Here is a 23,949-nt window from a genome sequence, read left to right on the forward strand (position 1 = left end):
AATCTTCAAAAGTGGTTGGAGCAGCATTTCTTGCTAGCCTGCCCTTCCGTTTTCTTTCCTCAAGCCTCACCCTGCCCTGCATGCCTCTCTTCTCATCTGAGAGTCAGAAGTCAGAGATGGTGGTGATAAATTTCCAGACTTATCTCTGAGTTTCTGTTCCTTAGTGGGGTTTTAGCTGAGCTACAATGGTGAGTTAAGGGCTGGACAGCTAATGGTAACAGAGCGCCCACTACAGGCAGCGTTATGCAAAGCATTTTATATAAGTTTTATTTCACTGCTCTCTCCCATTCATTGCTATCATTAGTCTATTTTACAGGTTAGGTGCTCAATAACAGCCTTGAGGTGCCAGAGACAGTTCTTTGGGATTCTAGGGCTCAAGTTCTTGACCATTGTGGTGGTACAGGTGCCATCCAGAGGATGTGAAGGGGAAGGGACAGAGTGAAGGTGGATGGTGATGCTGTTGATTGAAATAAGAAACTCATACGGAAGGAAACCCTTTACAGATGGAGTTTTTTATTTTACATAATAGGAAGATATAGCTATATATAACTTCCAAGAATACATAGAACAGAAATATTTTATTTGGCTCATAAATTCATGTTACCTTCCTACCTGTTTCCATATATTTCTTTTTCCGCCTTCCCATCCTTGCTTTATACTTTTCTGCTCCCTACGGTGGGAAAACACACTTCTTTCTCTCTGTGATTGGTTTGGTAGGTTCTTCTTTGGTAGATTCTTTAGACCCTAGGTAGAGGGTCAGTGTTATTTCTCATTGGTGCTGTCCAGCAAGCAGAGTTTTATGAAATTTCATCATTTGTAAAGCATTTTACTTGCACTCTTGTTTGTGCCACCCTATTAAGTGGACCCAGCTGTACTGTATCTTGCTTAGTCACAGGTGAATGAGTTGTCTACTCAAGGTGACACAGGGGTAACCCACAGAGCTGGAAATCACCCTGATTCCTTCCCCAATCCAGGGCTCTGCCCGTGCCGTGCTTGGCCACAGCCCACACGTGTGACTGTTTGCCTGGGACTTCCTGGAGAGTCTACAAATACAAAGGCTGCTTGCCCCGGGCACGCCAGTACGCACCTCTGTGGTCTCGGAGCACGGTTCCTTCTTTACTCCTTGGATACACTGATGCCCGACATCATAGCAAAAACAGCCCTTGATTTCACATTTGGCAGAAGGATTAGGACATAAACGCCCTGGTGAGTGGTAATAGGTGCTCAACTGTGTGTGTGTATGTGTGAGGGACAAGGTCCTGCTTTTCTCCGCAGCTTTTATGTGTGAAGGGCCTGTTTGACATGGTAAATATTTAAATCCTAAGAGTCAAGAAGGTTTTAAAATAATCTTTACACCGAAAATATTTAACATTTTCCCAGTCACATGAAAGCAGCGTTTCCGATGGCTGCAGAGTAAATAGAAGTTCATACTGCAAAATAGGGCAAGTTTTATTCATTAAAACCTCTACAACTCTGCAACAGATGCTTCTTTAGGTTGTTAATATTTATCTAGTGCAATGTACAATGATTTAAATCAGACCTTTTGAAATCCTCAGAGGCTCTTAATTGCTGTGACCTTAAGCAAGTCAGAGTAGCTATAAATTGGGCATAATAGTTTCTACCTTAAGTGAGTTAATGTATATACTTAGTATGAAGCTTAGGAAAGAGTAGGGGTTCTGTGCTGCTTCTTCCTTTTTTTTTTTCTTTTTTTTTTTCCTTTTTAGGGCCACATGTGCGGCAGGAAGTTCCCAGACTAGGGGTCCACTTGGAGCTGCAGCTGCTGGCCTTCCGCAACAGCCACAGCAATACCACCCTACTAGTTGGGTTCAGTTACCACTGAGCCCAAAGGGGAACTCCTGTGCTTTTTTATTTCTATTTTGAGAAGGAAGAGTTGGTCGCCTAGAGTGGAATGCTGTTGGTTGTAATGTTGTCCTTTTATCACAAGAGGGCAGTGCTAGAATAGAAAAAGCAGGAAATGCTCTTGGTATTAGAGATGGCAAGAGTTTAACAGTATTGTTCAGCCATTTCATAGGATCAGAGAAGGGGGCTGTGATTGGCTTTGGTTATTTATTTATTCTCTCATCCATATCTATAAAGTTCTCTGGTAATTTTTAAGCACATTTTGGAAAATGATCTCTTACAGATTCTCCCCTCCAAGTAAAATAGGCCTTTATTTTATTTTCTTTTCCAAACCCTCTGTCTCTTCAACAAAGCTGTTTTTCTCAAAGATGGTCTTCTCTATCTTCCCCATCTTTGTCTTGTTGCCTGTCTGATTCCTGGGTTCATTCTCATTTCACCCCATTATCTTCAGACATGGAACTTCGCTGTTCATTAGGAAACATTTTTCTGAACCCATTTATTGAGACAGTACAACGGGAAAGGTACCACGCCCACGGTTCTTCTCTTCATCTTGTCAACTTGAAAAATATGCATAACCTAAAAGTTGAGAGTTAACTTTTATTTGGGGCAAAATGAGGAGTGTAGTCCAGGAGGCGGCATTTCAGATAGGTCTGAAAAGCCGTTCTAAAGATGCGGTGGGGGAATTGTTGGTCTGTATGTGATTTTTGGCGAAGGGAGAAGTACCTGCAGCCAGCACACATTTTACAGACGGTGGCTGCTGATGCTGGTCATGGGAAGCAGGTGTCACCATGAAAGCTTTTAGTACTTTTCTAGTTATGAAGAGATGACAAGAACTGAGCTCATAATATCCTCTCCTGAATATATCTATCTGAAGACCTGTGCTGCCAGTTTTCCCAGAGCACAGAGTGCCCCACTCCTGATCTTGACCATGAGCTGGTGAGGGTTGGCAGCTGCAGTGACTCCTACTTCAGTCCTTGCAGAGGCACATGGCAGATGCCCGTCTCCAGTTCACAGTCTCTTACTACTTGTCTGTGCTCAGGTAACCCCTCTGTCAGGATCTGATGGGAGTTTATTTAGCATCCTGCATGGGGCATCCGTGTACTGTATTTAGTTTTGTTGCCCATGTCAGTCTCAGATTGGGTGGGGGTACACCTAGCCACTGTCACAGAGCCACAGGACAGACTTGCTCTCCGCTGACAGGGGACTGCCCTCCCTGATCCAGCTATCAGAATGCTAATGCTAGGCCATTCTCATTGAACCTTCCCACAGCCAGCTTGTCTGATCTTGTTAAGCTGTGTCTAATGCTGATGCCAGAGACATGCTCTCAAAGTCACAGACTTTGTCTTTGCTGTTTGTTAGGGAAAAAAACACATTTGTCTTAGAAGTATTTTGCCTTCCTGCTTGGCAATAAATTCTTCAGACTGTATAATACCTTGACAAATTCAGAGATTAGATTCCATCAAGTTTTTATTTCCTAAAAGGACTTAGAGTACTTGGTAAATTCCAGGACTAAATTCAAGCTCATGAAAGAAACCCAGGCATTCCCAAACTTAATGGCAAGTCTTGCCTGTAGGCCTAAAATAAAAAAGGGTAACAATATTTGCTTTGTAAAACTTTGTTTCAGGATCCACACACTTAAAGGACACATTTGGTTTTTTTAAAATGACTTTTATTTTTCCCTTATAGTTGGTTCACAGTGTTCTGTCAATTTTCTACTGTACAGCACTGTGACCCAGTCACACATACATGAATACATTCTTTTTCTCACATTATCCCCCATCATGCTCCATTACAAGTGACTAGATATAGTTCCCAGTGCCCATTTGTTTCTTGATGTTAACAAATATGTATCCAAAACAAATACACAGTGAGACAATGAACTCTTCTTGAGCCATTCATATGGAAGTGAGTTAAATATGCATAATAAAAATGATACCCCTTGAAGGGACAATCAGAAAAAAATCTTGTATTCATCACTGAGACTTCTTCTGTCTATTTTACTGTTTTTAAATTTCATCAGAATGTCTAACTTCTGTAAATGGTTCTTCTGTGGCTGCTTATCGACATTATTGACAAGGACTGTGTTTTGAGCTTGGATATCAGTGACTCATAACCATGGGCTTTAATACCATCACCTGTCTTCATACTGTAGTTATGTTTATAGTGAAACATATAAAATGCCTCAAACCAGAATGCCTGCTTTAAGAAAATCCAGTATCCTGTAATCCAGACATACGTACAAAGCAGAGAAATTAAGGGGTCATGAGTTGCAGTACAAAAGGATTCTTTGATTTACAGCAGGATTCATCAGATGGGTTCCTTTGAATACAGGCTCCCCCAGAGAGCTGAAGTGTTTTGCAGATCATTCAAACCACTTGACATCCAGACTGGGGGACAGAGAAACTCGGAATTTAAGTGTTGAAAAGCCATCAATTGGAGATTAACACCAAATGAATAAGAGATTCTCTGTTACTTAAATAGCGGAAAAGATATAATTTGCTTTCTAGAAATGTAGATAGCCATATTTTATATACATTATAGGTCAAGTCAGAAATCTTTTCCATTTTTCAGAGTTCCCGTCGTGGCTGAGCAGAGACGAATCTGACTAGGGGCCATGAGGTTTCGGGTTCGATTCCTGCCTCGCTCAGTGGGTTAAGGATCTGGTGTTGCCATGAGCTGTGGTGTAGGTCGCATGGCGCAGCTCTGATCTGTTGTTGCTGTGGCTCTGGTGTAGGCCAGCAGCTATAGCTCCAGTTCTACTCCTAGCCCGGGAACCTCCATATGCCGTGGGTGCAGCCCTAATAAGACAAAAAGACAAAAGAAAGCTTTTCCGTTTTTTAATGGAGCACCTACTGTGTGCCAGGAACCATATAGGACTACTTATTTTTCTACCGAATTCTGCCATGGTCTTCTGAGAACAATTGAGCCTGTTTTGCAAATGAGGATACTGAGGCTTCTTGGAGCATTCTACCCAAAGCATTTGTAGTTGGCAGAGATGAGTTTCGAATCTAGGTTTACAAGGCACATGCTCTTCTCCCTGTGCTGCCTCCAGGGGATTTTCCTGCTCTGCATGGAGTGTGCGGACTCCGGCATCTCCAGCTGTGTGTCCTTTGCCCGATGAGCCCTGCCTTCCATCAGGGCTGGATTGTTGTCATCTTTGTTAATTTAGCTAATAGCAATTTTTATAAGTGGAGTTAACCAGACCCCACCTATTCCACTGAAACACATATCGTACCAAGATGTTGTTTGTGACTTCAGTTGGTACCTAGCTGGGCAGGAGGAGAATCATGGAAGTTGGGGGCTGCCCATGGTGGAGGTGGGCGCCATCTAGAGGGCATGTTCTGGCAGTGCTGGGCAAGAGATGGGGAGGAAGCTGAATACTGGAGCAGTAGGGCTCCCATGGGGAGGGCTGGCAGGTCTAAAATGCTGGGCAAGGAGGCAGAAAGCAGGCCCAGTGATGGAGGTGGTGGCCAGAGCAGGCTGACAAAGAGGGCTGCTATCAGAAGGATGCCAGAGAGGAGCCGGGGAGGGCTGTCAGAACAAGGCAGTCGGCTACTTTGAAAAGAATTAGGTTACCGGGTGAATTATCAGGACATCGAGATGCAGAAAGACAGAAACCCAGTTTCTCCAACTGAGGTAGGAACTCTGTTATTAGGACTGGAACATGGGATCAGAGTTGGAAAAGCAGAAATGCAGATTCTTCGTTTCTGGCTTCGATCACTTACATTTCATCTGGGTGAGTTAAAGGATTGGCGCCCCAGCCAGGAATGGATTGATCCTCTAGATGAGGGTCAGGTGGCCCTCATTATTGGAACGAGGGTTAGAGGGGGAGAAATGCCAAATGTTTGATATTTTCCTGGTGATTTGGTGGTGTTAGGTATTCAATAAATCTATAAATTGGCTGATTGAAAAAAGAACCTGGGTGGATTAAATTAATAGTTTAATCAATCAGATTGATCCATTTTCCTACTGAGCCTTGCAAAGAGATACTTAAATTTCATGTAAAAATTCATCTAAATATATGGGAGGTAATTAGACTGACAAGTTTCTAGTCTCAACTCTTGTTAGCCATGCTTCAGGCAAATGATTGCACATCTTTCAGCCTGATTTTCCTCAACCTGTAAAATAGCAGTAATTTTAGTGTTGCGGGATTGTTTTAATATTACCGCTGGTTAAGACTATCCACAACTTATTAAGCATTTCTTTTGAGTAGGCATTGTGCAAAGCACTTAAATACATTATTGTCTGTAACTGTTGTGGGGCATTCATGAGACATATCAGGACACCTGGCCCTGTGCCTGGCACCTTGCGTTCCACTCCCACACCTAGAGACCCACGTGGAAGGTGAGTGGGTAATTAAGGGTTTAGAAGGTAAGAGAAGGAGTGATCAAGTGGACTGATAGGTGGGAAAGAGCTGGATCCGATCAGAGGAAGGAACCAGTTAGCATATCAATGATGGGCCGTAGGTAATTTTTTGAGAGCCCATCACCCCTCATTGCGTAATAGAATTGGCCTCCGAGACCCAGTGCGCTTTACTAACACAATAAGTTCTTCCCAGGTGTCACCCAGGGGGTATTGCACTTAGGATGTGTCTGATGCAAAGCAGACTTTCTTTGAAATGAGCGACTCCCCAGAGGTCTCGGCATAACTTGGGACTCACAGCCGCGTTCAGCTAAGCCAGACTCCTGTTTCCCCAGAAGCCAACCTGGAGACAGGATTTGGCTACAAGCGGTTTTTATGGAGGTGACCGCAGAAGCATGGGAAGGGAGGGAGAGTTGAGCCAAGGATGGAGGAGTGTCAATAAAAGTGTTGATGCGATTTCCGCTGTGGGCAACTGGGCTCACTCCTCCTGCTAGGGACCCTCTAGGAAATTGTGTAGGGTAGGAAGCCAGGGTGTTTAGCTTCCTACTCTTAGGCATCTTTGTGGAAGATGCACCTAACAGGCATTAACTGCCCAATGTTCTGCCTTCAGGCAGAGCAATGCAGGTGCCTGCGAGAGGAAACCAAAGCTTTGTATGGGAACTGTCTGGAAACCTACAGATGCCTTCAGGCGTAGGGGTGAGGTAGGTCACAGGTTGGGAGAATCAGGCCTCCAGCAGCATCTACTAAACCCGCCTTCATATTTGAAGACATTCAAGTGTTTAAAATCTTCATTTCCTATTTGAAAGTCCTCAAAATAAATTGCTATCTTAACGCAAAACAGGACATTCCTTCACTGCCGATGTTTCATTGTCCTTGCTGATTGCTTTCCTTGGTCTCGGTCATTGTAAATATTTCCTTTCAGGTAATCTTTCTGAATATGAATCTGCAAATGAGCAGAAAATAAAATAGACTGAATAGCCCCTATTTAATAAGTATTGAGACGTGAGCAGTTCTCTGAGGCTGTGGGAGCTTAAAAGTAATAGGTGTGTTCCATTCAGAAGTGGACACTTTCCACCTCAGGCAAAAGGCATCCATTTAGCATCTCTACATGGTTTCAGGCTTGGAACTCTGACCTACAGGGTCTGGTCAGCTGGAAGTGGGGACCGAAAGAAGAGGGCTTCTGCCACACTGACTCACACTCATGCTGCTCACATTTAATCTGCCCTTCAACTTAGGTACTGAGCAACCCATGGTGGTTCTGCTACATAGAGAATGTTTGAATGTAAATGTCTTTGATCATTATTTTATAAGCCCAGTGCAAGCCTGTGCCTCAAATTTAAATGTAAATGTGGCCTGCCCGCCTCCTCCCCGACTAGAAAGTTGGTGATTCTTTTTTTTTTTTTTTTTTTTTTTGCTTTTTGGGGCCACACCCATGGCATATGGAGGTTCCCAGGCTAGGGGTTGAATCAGAGCTATAGCTGCCAGCCTACATCTGCAACCTACACCACAGCTCACAGCACTGGCAGATCCTTAACCCACTGAGTGAGGCCAGGGATCAAACCCGCAACCTCATGGTTCCTAGTTGGATTCTTTTCCGCTGCGCCATGACGGGAACTCCAGGTCATTCATTTTTAGAGTGAAGATGTTCTTAGGACTTTCTTCTTCCCAGGGGCTCAGCCATCTCGGTGCCCAAGCCACACTTCCCAAATCCACTCAGATTTCTAAGTAAATTTGTCTGAAAAATACTGAGTGTGCTGAAAGTCAAGTTTGAACTTGTAACCCCTTTTTTTTTTTTTTGGTCTTTTTGTCTTTTCTAGGGCCACACCTGCAGCATATGGAGATTCCAGGCTAGGGGTCTAATCGGAGCTGTAGCCACCACTGCAGCCACAAGGGATCTGAGCCACATCTGCGACTTACACCACAGCTCATGGCAACACCAGATCCTTAACCCACCAAGTGAGGCCAGGGATCGAACCCGCAACCTCATGGTTCCTAGAGGGATTCGTCAACCACTGAGCACGATGGGAACTCCTGATCTTTTAACACTTCTTTCAGATGAGGTTTTACAGTTCTCCTTTCAAGGCCCAATCTTGCATTTGTGACTCCCTGTCCTTATATTTGAGAGGCTCTAGTCTGAAGGAGGAGGTGAAGGAAAGACGGATCCCACACTCAGCTCTGGTAGGAGAGTGAGGGATACTGGGAATGAGCCAAGGTGCTGGGTGACACAACCGAGACTGGTGCCCCTCTGCACAGGGGTTCTGATGCACGGAGATCTGCCGAGAAGGGCACTTGGCAGTAATAATGTGACTGAACATTGTTACATGTGATGAGGCAGCGGTCACAATAAACTCTCTAGGGCACATACAAGAACAATGTCAATCTTTTGTCTCTATGACAAACACCGCTCACTAGCAAGAAAACAGGTTTCTGCAACTTTCACAGCCTGTGTCTTAGTTTGTATACCTTTTAGTGACGGTGACGTGTGTCAGCAAAGGAGATGAGAAATGGAGAAGTCAAATTAATCCATAAAAATCCACGGCTAGCTTACCAATAACAGCCCTTCATAGTTCCTTTGTGTTATACTTTGTGGATAGATTATTAAGCGATGTGGCTAGTGGCAGGAATAATATCTATGGTTCATCCCTGTTGGGTTTTAAAATAGAAATTAAAAGAATTAAGTATTGGAGTTCCTTTTATGGCTCAGTGGTTAATGAACCTGACTAGCATCCATGAGGCGCAGGGTTCAATCCCTGGTCTCGTTCAGTGGATTAAGGATCCAGTGTTGCCATGGGCTGTGGTGTAGTTCGCAGACACAGCTCGGATCTGGCGTTGCTGTGGCTGTAAGTGTAGGCTGGCAGCTGTAGCTCCGATTTGACCCCTAGCCTGGGAACCTCCATATGCTACAGAAGCAGTCCTAAAAAGACCAAAAAAAAAAAAATTTATCCTGGAAACTATGAATCAGGCTCAAAGAATTCTTCAGGGTTTAGATGATTTAAACAAGTAAGTAGGCTAGTGGGATCCTCCAGCAAACCTGAAGTTGTGAAGATCTGTAATTAATCCATCTTGTGTTTTTACTAGAATTTGAAAATTACTCAGAAGTATCTAACTTGCTGGATATTGATATTTCAGTTCTCAGGATATTTTTCTGACTGAGTTTGTTTGTAGCTGCTTTTCTGGAAAATTTATTAGCAGGCCATTTTTCGTATTTCCCCCGATCTTTCTTTCTCTTCTGAGATATTGATTTTATTTTCCTGAACACAATTTTATATGGTAATATCTGGGCAGAAGCAATTTACTATGGTTCAGTGAACTGGATTCACTGGATTCTTAACAGGCATTTGTCTTAGTGATGTGATTACAGAGTCACTAGCTTGATATTGATAACATTTCCCTATTGTCATGTATTTAGATGCATGAAAGGAAAACTGTGCCTTCTAACTCAGGATTACCCTTGTGCGTCTCCCTTAGTTGATAATGCTTTGCAAAATTAATGTCCAGGTGATTTTGAGTGATTGTTTGCATTACTTGAACTAGTTAGGATTAAATGCAAGCATCACCACTCATGTTGCATGCAGAGAAGAAATTACTTTTTTTCTTTTTTGTCTTCTTAGGGCCACACATGCGGCATATGGAGGTTCCCAGGCTAGGGGTCAAATCGGAGCTACAGCTGCCGGCCTACACCACAACCACAGCAACACCTGATCCGAGCTGAGTCTGTGACTTACACCACAACTCACGGCAACGCTGGATCCTTAACCCACTGAGCGAGGCCAGAGATCAAACCTGTGTCCTCCTGGATATTAGTCAGGTTTGTTAACCGCTGAGCCACAATGGGAACCCCCAGAAATTACTTTTTAAGTACACCTTAAAATTTTAAGTCTTGGATTCAGGACATTTTATAAACTAGTCACACTGTACTTTCTCAGATGTTGTTTTTACTCTGTTGTGGCTGCAGGAGGCAGCATGATACAAAAAGCGTGGAATAGATAGTCAGCTACTCACAATTAGAATCTGGCTGCATCACTTATTACCTGTGTGAACGAGGGCCTCATGAATCCACCATTCTGACCGCCCCCCCCGGTTTCCTCATCTCTATAAGCCAAACTAACATAACAGTATCTATTCTAGTTTTTTACTTAAACATCATAGCTGCACTCTTTTTTATTAAAAAAAAAACAAAACTGAGTTCATCTTCAAAAAATCTCCTGTTTCCTTTTTCTTTTTCTTTTAGGGCCGCTCCTGCAGTAAATGAAAGTTTTGGGCTAGGGGTCGCATTGGAGCTGCAGCTGCCAGTCTATACCACAGCCTCAGCAACACCAGATCCAAGATGCATCTGTGACCTACACTGCAGCTTGTGGCAACACCAGATCCTTAACCCCCTGAGTGAGGCCAGTGATCAAACCCACCATCCTCATGGACACGATATCTTTTTCTTAACCTGCTGAGCCGCAACGGGAACTCCTCCCCAGTTTTTTTAAAGATAGTAGTCATATAAAAAGATAACCATGGGGAGTTCCAGTTGTGGCTCAGTGGTAATCAACCCAACTAGCATCCATGAAGATGCAGGTTCGATCCCTAGCCTCTCTCAGTGGGTTAAGGATCTGGCATTGCCACAAACTCATATCCCCCATTGCTGTGGCCATGGCATAGGCTCTGGTTCGACCCCTAGCCTAGGAACTTCCTTATGCCGTGGGTGCAGCCCTAAAACGAAAATGAAAAAAAAAAAAAAAAAAAAAAAAAAGATAACCATGTCTAGAGAAGTCTTGCACAAGATTGCCAGCAGCTTTATTCACGATATCCCCAAACCAGAAACAACTCAAATGTTCACCAATAGGAGAATGGATAAGCAAATTGGGGCATATCCATACAAGGGAAAACTACTCATCAGTGAAAGGAAAAAACATCTGATGCTTGCAACAACATGGATGAACCTTACAGACATTATGTTGAGCAAAGGAAGGCAGACACCAAAGAGGGCATATTGTCTGATTCCTTTTACATGAAGTTCTAAAACTGGCAACATTCTCTTTTTTTCTTTCTTTTTTGGGCCACACTTGCGGCACATGGAGGTCCCCAGGCCAGGGGTCCAATTGGAGCTGTAGCTGCTGGCCTACACCACAGCCACGGCAACGCGGGATCCAAGCCACGTCTGCGACCTACACCACAGCTCACGGCAATGCCAGATCCCCAACCCACTGAGCGAGGCCAGGGATCGAACCTGCCACCTTATGGATACTAGTCAGATGTGTTAACCACTGAGCCACAGTGGGAACTCCTGGCAACATTCTTTTATAGTGACAGAAATCAGAACATCATTTGACTCAGAAAGGAGGATCCTATCGGGAAGGGAGCGTGAGGGAACTTTCAGGAGTGATAGACATGTTCTGTCTTGATTTGGGTGGAGACTCCATGGTGTATATATTTGTCAAAACTTGTTGAACTGTGCAATGGAACCCAGTGTTTTATTGCATAGACATTAGCTGACCCTTGGACGACATGGGTTTGAACGATATGGGTCTACTTGTAGTGGAACGTTTTGAATAGTACATACTTCAGTAGTGCATGATCTGTGGCTGCTTGAATCTGCTGACATGAAGGAAGCAGATGCCGATACTCATTTTCTACCACGTGGTGGGGGTCAGCACCCCAACCCCCACATTGTTCAAGGGTCAATTGTATACTTCAAGGAAAACTCATTCATCAGTGAAATGTTTACTTTTTTGTAAAACAAATGACTTTTTTTTTTTCATTTTTTTGGGGGGGATTCTCAGGATGCAGTGACCATCTGTACTCTGGGAATTGGGACAGCCTTTGGAGAGTCCATTCTGGACAACACACCCCGCCATGCGACCATCGTTACCAGGGAGAGCAGTGAGCTGCTTCGCATCGAGCAGAAGGACTTCAAGGCACTATGGGAGGTGAGCCCCAAGGCTGCTTTGTCAGTTAACGTGGTTGCAGAAAAGAGAGGGAGCTGCCACATGGATAATGGCATTACAGTCAAGCCTTAATGTGTTCTGTTCTGAGCTGGTGGATGGAATTTAATTTGCAAAACTTGTTTTTGAAATGAGTGAATGAAAAAGCCATTTTGACATAAGACATCCTTCTCTCTCTTCTTTTTCTAATTTGGTGCTTGCTCAATTTTCTGTAGTTTGACATACCTTATAATTATTTCTTGAATGACCATAGAACATTTTATGTATTTCCTCCCTCCTCTTCCACAGATGTATTCTTAACCAGGGAACAAAATACTTTGACATTTTCTTTGGCATTTTAAAAATCATCATTGGCATGTTCCTGGGGAAAGTGGAATGAATGGGGTTAACATCTGCTGCATTTAAATGCTTTTAAAAATGATGTGCCCTGTAATAAGGTGTGGGAAACAAGGCACATAAAGATGGCTGGTTACTTGCCAATTTCAAAATGCACGGGTGGCACAGCAGTGGCTGGATGTAGCCAGTCCTGGCGGCTTGTGCATTTCCCACTGCTTACCGTTGCCCCTTAGGGTACCACGCTCATTTACAAGAAGGATAGGGAATAAATCATCTTATATGCAGTGATGGCAAATGGAGCACTTAGAAAGGCTCTTGCATCTCTTATGCTTATTCCTCTTCAGTTCTTCAAGCTTCTGATTTTAACCTGTGGTTGTTCCTTATCTTTGTCCTTGGCTCAGTATGTCTACGTGTTAACCCATCGAGCTGGCAGGCTGCACCACTTGTCCTAGTGTGGCTAAGATTTTAAACTTGATCTAAAAAGAATTTTGTGTAATCAAATAGTTTCCTCCAGAGCCAAACAAATGACAGATGCATTAAGGGAGCAAACCTGCAGGTGAATGAGTGATGCTTTGCCTTGAAAGTCCTGCAAAGCCTTGGAAGGCCTTGGTGGAGAAACCTGTTACTTTTATTCTTGGCAGTAGTGGATAAATTGCAGGGTTACTTGTTTGAAATGTTCCTCTTAGAAAATATTAAAGAGCTCCAACAGCTCTGTAAAGTTCAGAGACAAAAGCGAGTTTAGGAAGGCAAAGCTAAAGTAGGTTTGCATGAGGTGTGTGTGGAAAGGTTTTCTGTCAATTAAAAGGGACCAGGCTTGAGGCAAATAAGCCGCCTTTTGGATCTTTCATTTAAAAGGTAAACTGAAAAGTCTTTTCCAAAAAGAAAACTTGGAAAACCGGTTTCAGAACAAAAATGACTCCTACTTATGATGTGTGTCATTATAACGGCTTTAGTCTGTGATCACTTTTTCAAGTTGCTGGTTGAGGATGATTTGTGGCAATACTTCAAGATTTATTTTAATTAAGAGGTCTCTGTGCTGTGAAAAATTCCTGAGAAGTTGCTACCTGGGAACATTGTAAAAAATTATTCTAATAAAATTCAAACATAGAAAATCAGAAAGGATAATACACTGAACACCCATTACACTCACTTAGGTCCAACAGTTGTTAACCTATAGCTATGTTTGCTTCATCTATTTTTTGCTGAACCACTTTAATGTAAATGATGGGCATCGTCTTAGTTCATCCTAAATATTATCGTATAGCTCCAAAAAAATCAGAATATCCTGCTACATATTCATAGTAACATTATTTCACCTACAAAACTAAAGATAATATCCTAAGATCATCTAACACCCAGTCTGTAGTTCAAGTTTCCCCATACATATCCATAAATATATTCCATGAGTATTATCTGTTTTATTGCAAACCAGGCACAGATAAAGAAGCATGCGTTACGTTTGGTTGGTTGATTGTTATGTTGAAGCCAGTCTCTCTCCTTTCCTGCTTCTCCGTCTCTGTCTCTGTCTCTATGGCATTGACTTGTTAAAAAAGGCCAGGTCAGTTCCTCCCGCATTCAAGGTTTGTCTGATCATTTTCTCATGGCATCGTTTTTGTACTCCTACTGCAGGGTTCCCCGTACATAGAAGTTAAAGCTAGGAGTTCCTGTCATGGCTCAATGGCATCGAATCTGACTACACCCATGGGGATGCAGGTTCAATCCCTGGCCTTGCTCAGTGGGTTAAGGATCTGTTGTTGCCATGAGCTGCGATGTAGGTCGCAGACGTGGCTTGGATCTTGTGTTGCCATGGCTATGATGTAGGCCGGTGGCTATATCTCTGATTTGACCGCTAGCCTGGGAACCTCCATATGCCATGGGAGTAACCATAAAAAAAAAAAAAACAAAAGTTAAATCTAAAAGTTAAATAGATCAAGTCAAACACTTTTTGTTAAGAAGCCAGAGGTGGAGTTCCCATCGTAGCTCAGAGGTAATGAACCCAACTAGGATCCATGAGGATGCAGGCTCAATCCCTGCCCTTGCTCAGTGGATTTAGGTTCTGGCGTGAGCTGTGGTGTATGTCATAGGCGGAGCTGAGATCCCGTGTTGTTGTGGCTGTGGTGTAGGCCGGCAGCTGCAGCTCCAATTTGACCCCTAGCCTGGGAATTTTCTTATGCCACGGGTGCGGCCCTAAAAAGACACACACTCACACACACACACACAGAGTCAGAGGTGATACTGATATATTAGGATACTAAGAATGTTTGGGTGCCTCACTGTTAGTGATGCATTTGTTTGATTAGTTTGATCCCTTAGTTGGACTGTATCTGAATATATTTTAGGGCTGTTTTCCATAGAGATTTCCCTTAGAGGAAAATTATTGAATGGGGTTATTGATGTTGAAGGCAGTCTTTAGTATTCCAAACCTTGCCATATGATTTGGTAGCTCAGGGGGTGCAGCCCCCTCCAAGCATGATTTCTGATCACCCCTGCCATGACTTAAGTGAGCTGAAAACGATGGGGAGTTTTTAGCCTATCTCTTATTTTACAGGTTAGCACCTCATATGTGAGTTTCAACTTGATCTGTGAGCTTTAGAACCTCATAGTAAGAGATTAGAAAGATACGTAATTTTATTTACCTATTCATGCAACCAAGTATGGCATGCAGATGATGCAACCTGTTTTTTTGTTTTGTTGTTTGTTTGTTTGTTTTTTGTCTTTTAGGGCCGCACCCGTGGCACATGGAGGTTATCAGGCTGGGGTTGAATTGGAGCTGTAGCTGCCAGCCTATGCCACAGCCCCAGCAATGCAGGATCGGAGCCACCTCTGTAACCTGCACTACAGCTCACAGCAATGCCAGATCCTAAACCCACTGAGTGAGGCCAGGGATCAAACCTGCGTCCTCATGGATGCTAGTCAGATTCATTTCCTCTGAGCCACAATGGGAACTCCTTGATCAACATTTTAACTGGCTAAAGTGTGCATGTAGGGAACCCCATTATTTAGCAATCAGTTCTGTATGAATCAGAACTTTAAATAGGCCCACTTGTGCATATACTGTGCATGATAATCCTGAGAAATTGTGAAATTCTAGATTACCTCCTAAGTAAAAAAGATTGACTTATGTTTATTCAACAGATACTTAATGAGTATCTCCTGTGTGTCAGGCATGGCTCTAGTCGTGAACAAGATGGACAGGGCTTCTGCTTTCTGGGCCAGGGCTTCCCTTCTGTTTAGGTGACTGAACATAAACTAGCAAGTCAAGAACATTGTTTCAGAGTGTAGTATATCCTTATCGTTAAATTCTATTGCTGTTCTTTGGATATGGGTGATCTGTTGATGGCACATGCAACCCTAAACTTCTAGCAAGATATTGGACAATCGGAACACTTGTTCCTGGATTATGTCAGATAACAGTTTATAAGCCCACCATTTGTTTCACTGGTGCATGGTATCCGTAAGCAACACTAAAACCTAAGCTCATCCTGTCAGCTGAAGTCTACCGACTTCAGAGCTGGTAGTCACGTATCCGAGGGGAATGTTGATGTAGCTTCGGGATTCAGGTAGAAGCCTAATGAGATGGTTCAGAAGGAAGGCAGCAGAAAGCTAAGCTGGGGACCACCTCTCCTGTCAGCATGGTAAGGAGCCCCCATTGGGCCATAGTTCCCACACAGTAGAAATTAGATAATCCGAATCATGGGTCTGAATTTGTATGTTCACCTCCTTGGATGGCTTGTTTTGAGGAATGTCACGGTGGGCCCATCACGGGGCAGGCAGTCTTTAGATTTCCCCCCGTCTAGGCCCTTGATGTTACTTAAAGTGGTTGAAGGATAAAACACCAGGACCAGGATTCGGCGCTATTTCTTCTAACCAGGAAAGCGATGGTATCTAATCACCAAGAGGAAGCAGCCTGAAAGCAGCTCTTTAATAGGCTGAGCAAACAGACTATTTTAAATCTTACACTCAGGACTTTAATGGCAACAGAAAGCGAGGTAATCCTGCTCCCTTTCCTGACCAAAGGCAAGCTTCCCTAGCTCTCCACAGACACACACTCGGAGAACTACGTGTGAGATTTTGAAATCCTATTTAGTTTCTTCCCAAATACATTTGCTTTATGTCGTGTGTCAAATCGGTAGTACCCAGAGTATTTTGAAAAATTATTGTTGTGAATGCGACCAGAAGCATTATTCAATCAATTACCAAAAAAAAAAAAATATTCCCCAGGATATAACTGAGGGAGCAGCTTTATGCTTTTCTCTGTACCCTGTATCTTTCCTAATGAAAACCACTTTCATTCCTCTTTCCTTTGCATGTTGCAGTTGCTAATTTATGGTCATGTTTGAGGGCTCTCTGTTGCTCCATATGAAAGTCAGGTCACATTTTCTTAGCTTAGGTGAATTATGGTACATTTATTCAGAGTTGGTCTAATTCTTCCCTCTTTTCATGCCTCTTTGATATTAGAACTTAATAAACATCTCATTTTTAGTAGCATCTCAGGGAAGGAGGGAGAGGGAAAGGGAGAGAGAAGGAGAAAGTTATGTTTTTGAATTTCAGTCAGGAGAAAATTAATGAAAACGTCTTGGAGTACCAGCTTTAGTTCTGAGAATTAGAATTTAAACTCTTTGACCCTAGTATCGCATAGCCTCAGTAAGAATTTAAATGGTAAAGTACTTAAGTGTAGGCTTGGGAGTTTTAAGCTAGTTATTAATACTTGATCCGAGAGTATGAGTATTTATGATTGCTGGTGGCTCTCGGAATAAATAAAGACTGATTTATTCTCCAATTCCATGAATTTCTCCTCGGCGCATATTGTCTAAGGTTTCCACTGGTTCAAACAACAAAGCAAGGGTTTGTTTGTTTGTTTGTTTTGTCTTTTTGCCATTTCTTGGTCCGCTCTTGCAGCATATGGAGATTCCCAGGCTAGGGGTCTAATCAGAACTGTGAACACTGGCCTACGCCAGAGCCACAGCAACTTGGGATCCGAGCCGCGTCTGCAACCTACACCACAGCTCACGGCAACGCCAGATCCTTAACCCACTGAGCAAGGCCAGGGATCGAACCCGCAACCTCATGGTTCCCAGTCGGATTCGTTAACCACTGCGCCACGACGGGAACTCCAGCAAGGTTTTTTTTTTTTTTTTTTTTTTTTTTTTGTTTTCTCCCTAACTTTCTAACATTGTGTGTGAAGATGCTTTCAGGTTTGCAGCATGTTTTGACATCCCCATGGAACATTCCAAATACACGAACTTGAATGAGGAGATGAGTCCAGTGTGTTCAGAGAAGTAGGTTAGAGAGGTGCTCTCCATCAGACTCGTAAAAGACACCCCTGAGGGGACCTGCCACCTGTTTACCTGTGTTCCACTTGCACGAACATCATTCGGCCAAAAACTTTCCTTCTTTGTGAGGCCATGTTGGGCATGTACACAATAATATTTCCCAGTGAATAAATCCTTTGAAATATAAAGGCAGCCACAAAACGAGAGTCTTTAAAAATAAAAGCGATGTTTTAAATTTGTAGTCGGACCCATGCCACGAAAGAAATGCTTTCTTCACTGTAATAGTTACCCAGAAGCCACTGTGGTTTTATTCTAACCAGGACATACCATGTCACAGAGACCTGTTGCTTAGATATAATGATTGATCCAGTGGATTTTATTCCCCAGTAGGATAAACTGAACAGTAAAAATCATGTGCATGTTTCTGTCTTAGGAAAAGAATGTAATTTGTAAACAAGAATATTTCTACGAGTCATGACTATTGTCAAAGACCTATTTCTACATCAGTCTCTGTTCCCTGATTTTCAATGTTTTATTTCTTGATTCTACCAGATACGTTGGCAGTTGTTGGACTGAAAAGCTTTTTACCTATTTGTATTTACTGCCTCTTTTGGACTAGGCAAGGAGAAAGAGCCCTTTTCCATTAATAATCTTTCAAGCCACTATGAGAATAGGATGTATTGAAATAACAGCAGCTTAGTCTTTGATGCACTTTAAAAACCATATTGGAATAATATGCCTCTCAGAGGCATCTGCTCCTGCTTGAATAGATTTGATGTTCCGATTGGTCTTGGGCTGTCAGAAAAATTAAAGCCAAATACTTAAAACGTAATATCTTAGAACATAAAGATCTCAGAGTCCTTTGGGTAGGTTTAAATACTTTATTTAGCATGCAAACACTTTCAGGTTGTTTCACGTTTACATGAATGGTAGGCTTTCAAGGTGGGCGGTATTTCAGATCAATGTTTAGTGGTCCGGGTACTGAGGTAGCACTGCGTTGACCCATCTTCAGACAGACGGCCCCTTACATGCCTATTAATGCACAGGGACCCGTGCCCTCATCTGAAGATTAACGGGAGCCTAAAAGCCAAGGGACCTGCTTTTTCCCAAGTCGGAGGCCGGCACTTACTTTTGGCAACGTTGAGGCTTGTACTGTAGGGTTATTTCCCAGGCCAGAAATTTGCATCAAAGGGCTAAGAAAAATACATCCCAAAATAAACATGAAAGCCAAGACTTCATGCCAGGAACTCCAGCCACACACATCCTGTTGGCTGCTTCTCTTGCCTCTCTCCTCACAGTTCTGCTTCTTTTAAACTAAGCGGAAGCCTGCTCCGGTGACTTGGGCCTTATATCTGCCCCAGGGTCTCACTCCTCTGTCCTCAGGCTTTTTCTTGGAATGGCGAAGTGATTCAAATCCACAGAGGAAGGGAGGGAAGTTATCAGGAGGTGACGAGAGTTAAAATACACGTATATGGGAAGTCTTTTCCTATTGCCTTTGACTGCCCGAGCTTTCCTGGAGAACCACCAGCCCCGGGTTTCTCTCTGTGGACTGAGATCCTCTTAACAGCAATAGATACTAACAGGAAATTATCGGCGATGAAGGTGCATTTTGCTGTCCAAATAAAGGACAGCTCTTCGCTGGATGTCTGAGAACGCTGAGAAAAAGAAAAAGAAGGACGTATGCCCTCCAAGGTCAGAATGAATCTTTTTCTTTCTTTAGCACAGAAATATTACCTGTCACAGCTTGCAGTTTGGTTTGAGGAATTATACTGTAAAATATCTCTGGCTTTTCTAATTATGTTCCACCAGACCTAAATATGTGCATGGACATAATTTGATTTCATCTTTATTTGTGTGTGGAGGGGGGTGTGTGTGTGCACGGCGAAGGGGGAGTGGCAGCACATCTTCTCTGATTGTGAGGGATGTGTTTGCTTCGCCTGATGATCTTAAATGTTTCTGGAGGATGATCAAGATGTTTGTTGATAAGTAGGCAGAGTTATATTTATCACATTAATATTAAATATACATATTTATCTGGTGAGTGGCATATATTAAAAATGAATTTGGAGTGAGGAAACAGATTGAGAGTAATGGTGTTTCACCCTCTGGACGCCCCGTAGGTATCTTGCCTGCAGCTCTCAGACTGTATGAAGTCCTTAGTTTTTATGGGAATTCTGTTATATTATTGATGACTTGAAGTCCTACCAGCTCCAAAAGCTATGATCTCATTGTTTCTCAGAAGATGAGCAGGGGGTCTGAGCAGATCAAGGCTTGGCTGGCAGGGGCCGGGAATGCCCAGATGCTGTGGCTAGGCCTGTTGGCAGGGTGCTGTAAGCAGTGTCATTTCTTCTTAGGCCATGCTCCTTCGGGTGTTCCTTTTCAGGAGTGTGCAGTGGATACCTGTGTCTTTTAGGAGTTGCTGTTAGCAGAACTTTTTGAAATCCTTGGCCTGGTCGTGCACTTGCTAGCATGCTGTAGGCACTTCCTCCCCAGGCTCACCTTGCAGTGGTCCTCTTCTCTCTCAGCCCACCTCCCGGGGCCGCATGCCTGCTAAAGAGCTACTTGACTCAGTGTTCATTGATGCCACTTTGAAAATTTCTTCTCTAGAAGCTCCTGTCGTAGTCCATGGACATACTTGGCTCCCACCATGGGGAGGTGTGAAACGCATTGCCTCTGTCTTTCTGCTTTACAATCTAGTGGAGAAGACAGACGGGCATAAACACAAATCACCCTCACATCATACAAGCTGAAAAGTACTGTCAGAAAGATCCGGGGTGCTGGAGAGTGTGTGGGGGAGGGCAGAGGGATTCATTTCCACCCAGGCTATCATTTCATCTAGAGACAGAGAGAGCTGCTGAGTTCCTGTGTGGCCAACAAGGCTGTTTTTCAGAATCCCGAAAGGATTGGGGTCAGTGAACCAAATGACAGCGTTTGAGGAAGTCTGGTCCCCAGGGACTGACCCCACAGAAGGGGCGGGCATCCTCCCTTGTGCTGTGCTGCCTTCTGCCTTCTCCTCCTGTCTGGGGCCCCAGGGAAGGCTCGATTAAGGGTCTGCCTGTCTCTGAGGGTGTCATGTGTTGTATTTCCAAATGCCTGGCTTTGTGTTTTGTGGCTGGTCATCATCTGGAGAAATCTGCTCTGAGGTTTAATGGGTCCCCTGGGCAAAGGCAGTTCTAGTTGGGAAAACTTTTAAGAACTTGAGGCTTTCAGAGAGAACTCGTGGTTTGGGCTGGGGATATCGTTAAGCGCTTTATGTGTCAGGAGCCCTGTGGTCATGGGACTTTCCCACTCTTCTCAGGCCGAATTCCACTCCTGTGGAGTCTGCAGGCCACCACGGGGAGGTTAGGGCACAGTCACTGGGGCAGGGTGTCTGACACCGAGGAAGGAGCAGCAGGAAATCCTGTCCCAGCGTCGGCAGCTCCAAATTCCTGCAGTCTTGCCTGGGGTTGATCTCCCTGACCTCAGTGTTTTGAGCTGTCTAGCTCAAACCCATAACTGCAAGACAGACCTTCTGAAAGCTATTGATGTGGTCCAGTGGTCTGGCCTGAAATTCTGATCTATTCCTGGTTTAACCCAACTTTGCTGAATGACTCTTTAGAAAGCTCTTGGCTTCTGGGGCCAGCTATTTGTGAAATAAAGATAGTTTTGCTTCAATTCTGCCTTGCTGACAATTGTGGTCCAAGTTTCTGTTGACTCTTAGGGGCTCTATGCCTTACAAGTTTTAGTGTCCACCCCTTCACCCTTTGGTTTGCAAATCAAGAAGGCAGAAGCAAAAATTATGTGAATGGAAAGGATAAAATATAGGCAGCTGTTTATATCATTCAAATGTATTATTTGAAAGGCAAGAAGAACTTTTGGGTATCTTTCATCAGTTGTGATTCTTAAAATGAGTTCCACGTTAGAATCACCCGGGGAGTTATTTAAAAATTCCCATGCATGGAGTTCCTGTCGTGGCTCTGTAGAAACGAATCTGACTAGCAGCATCCATGAGGACAGAGGTTTGATCCCTGGCATCGCTCAGTGGGTTAAGGATCTGATGTTGCCGTGAGCTGCAGTGTAGGTCGAAGATGCGGCCCGGATCCCACGTTGCTGTGGCTGTGGTGCAAGCTGGCAGCTGTAGCTCTGATTCAACCCCTAGCCTGGCAACCTCCATATGCTGTGGGTGTGGCCCTAAAAAGACAAAAAAAAAAAAAAAAAAATTTCCATGCATGGGGGCCCTTTGTGGACCGGCGAAACCAGAATCTTTAGAAGGTGGGGCCTGGGCATCATAGCTTCCTAAAGCTCCCAGATGCATCCACTGAGAAGCCCTGTCTCCCAGCCCTGGGCTCTAGTAATTCACACCGCTGCTTTGCCCTCACTGGCACACGTTTCTGCGTGTCCCTGGCTGGCATCTTGGCCCCATGCTAAGGCTCTATGATTGGATAAGCTATTTGTTTCTTACTAGTCTGCATTAAATCTTCCAGTGTAATGATGCTCTCCTTCATATAAACATTCTGCTTCCAGATTGGGGTTTCTGCCAGATTTAAGTGATCATGGCCATCAGTACTTTAGAGACAGAGCAAGTGGGATTTATTTGAGGCTTTGTGATTAGAGGCTACCTATGTGATCTGGTTATTAGAAGCGAGAAAAAAAGTGCAAAAGCATCCCCAGATTCCAATCCTACAAACATGCCTTCTCGTAGTTGTCAGAACAATGGTGTCATCATGCATCACGTAGCTCCTGGAAAATTCCACTGTGCCCTTGTGAGAGATAAGAGTGAAAAGGGCAAGTAATATCTTAGTATTTTTATGAAGAGAGTTTTGAACTCCCGGACCCTCTGAGAATGTCTCGATCTGCCCCCTGAGCTCTTGGATTGTACTCTGAGAATCATTTCTTTAAGATAAATTGCCAGAAATAGAAGGGTATGAAAATTTTTATGGCTTTTGATGAATATGATCACACTTATTTTCAGTGACTTTTATTCTGCTACCAAGAGTATTTGAGCATGCAGCCTTGGCCAGCATGACCATTTTATCTATTTAATATAAATAGACATATATATGCTGATATATATGTATATTTAGATACTTATTGCCCACTGTTATTGTGTGTGTTTGATTACTGCTGAAGTGTAGAGATTTTCATCTGTCTGTGAATGAAAGGCTGGGAGGAGACTGTTGCCTCCTGAGATGAGGATCCAGATGATAAAAAAGAAAAGGACTCTAAGAAAGACAGGTTGAGATCAGATCAGGAAGGCCAACATCTGGGATTGCCAGGATTCAGGGACAAGGAAGGCCCAGAGCATGGCCGTTCTTCCAATAGACCAAGAAACTTAGAAGCTGAGAAGTGCTGGAGCCGAAAGAACCCAGAGCGAGAGGCCAAGTGCTGCTCCAAGACTGACCCATAAGAAACTAAGGACTGTTACAGATGTGCTCGGGGGATCCACATGGTTTGGAGGCCTGCAGGTCTTCAGCAGCGGGGGCTCTGCTGCCCCTGGTGCAGCAGAAGTTCCTACTGGCCATCAAGCCTGGGTCCTGGGGTCACAGAAGGGGTCCACAAAAATAAATCAATAAACAAGCATAATAAGAAAAGAGTTTTATTTGAGCTAAACGAGGACTAGCCCAGAAGCCAGCTTCCCAGATTACTCTGAGAAGTCTGCTCCAGAGAAGCATGGTTTGAAGCGCAGTTTTAGATCTTATCAGAACAAAGAACATTAAACAAGTCAAGGACATATTTCTTCAAGGTTTAAAAAAAGAAGGAAAAAAAAAAAAAAAAAAAAAAAAACAGACCAGCACATATACAATGAGTCAGTTTGGCCTGGGTACCTGGAAAGAGCCTTATCAATTGAAGGAGAACCAGCATTGGCATCCCAGGAAGGGAGGCATTTAATCTTTATTTTTAACATAGACTTTCTTCACTTCGGGTCAGTGTACCCTTTTCTTTAATAAAGCAGATGTGCAATGTATGTTTGGCCACAAACAGGCTATTTTAGTTGCCATAAAATTCAGGTTAACTCATGTACAAGATGGAATGACTTCCCTGTATCTCAATATGTGAAAATTTCTTTTATCAAAGGCATAGACTGTTCCATGTCACTCTTTCGTCTGTGTTCCTTTGGGGTTGGGGAGGGAGGGTCTCCTCTGATCTCATATAGGAGGAATGTGAGCCCCCAGAGCATCCTATTAGAGGGATCCGTGACATCCATC

General features: G+C 43.5%; 1 protein-coding gene across 1 annotated transcript in view; it reads left to right on the forward strand.

Annotated features, from left to right (window-relative positions):
• Positions 1 to 23,949, forward strand: part of RAPGEF4 (Rap guanine nucleotide exchange factor 4) — a 321,221-nt gene that overhangs the window by 58,851 nt on the left and 238,421 nt on the right. The window contains 1 exon segment of the mRNA XM_021075197.1: positions 11,994 to 12,140. Within this exon segment, the coding sequence (XP_020930856.1) occupies positions 11,994 to 12,140 (147 nt within the window).

The sequence above is a fragment of the Sus scrofa genome, chromosome 15, assembly GCF_000003025.6.
Source record: "Sus scrofa isolate TJ Tabasco breed Duroc chromosome 15, Sscrofa11.1, whole genome shotgun sequence".
Taxonomy (NCBI): Eukaryota; Metazoa; Chordata; class Mammalia; order Artiodactyla; family Suidae; genus Sus; species Sus scrofa.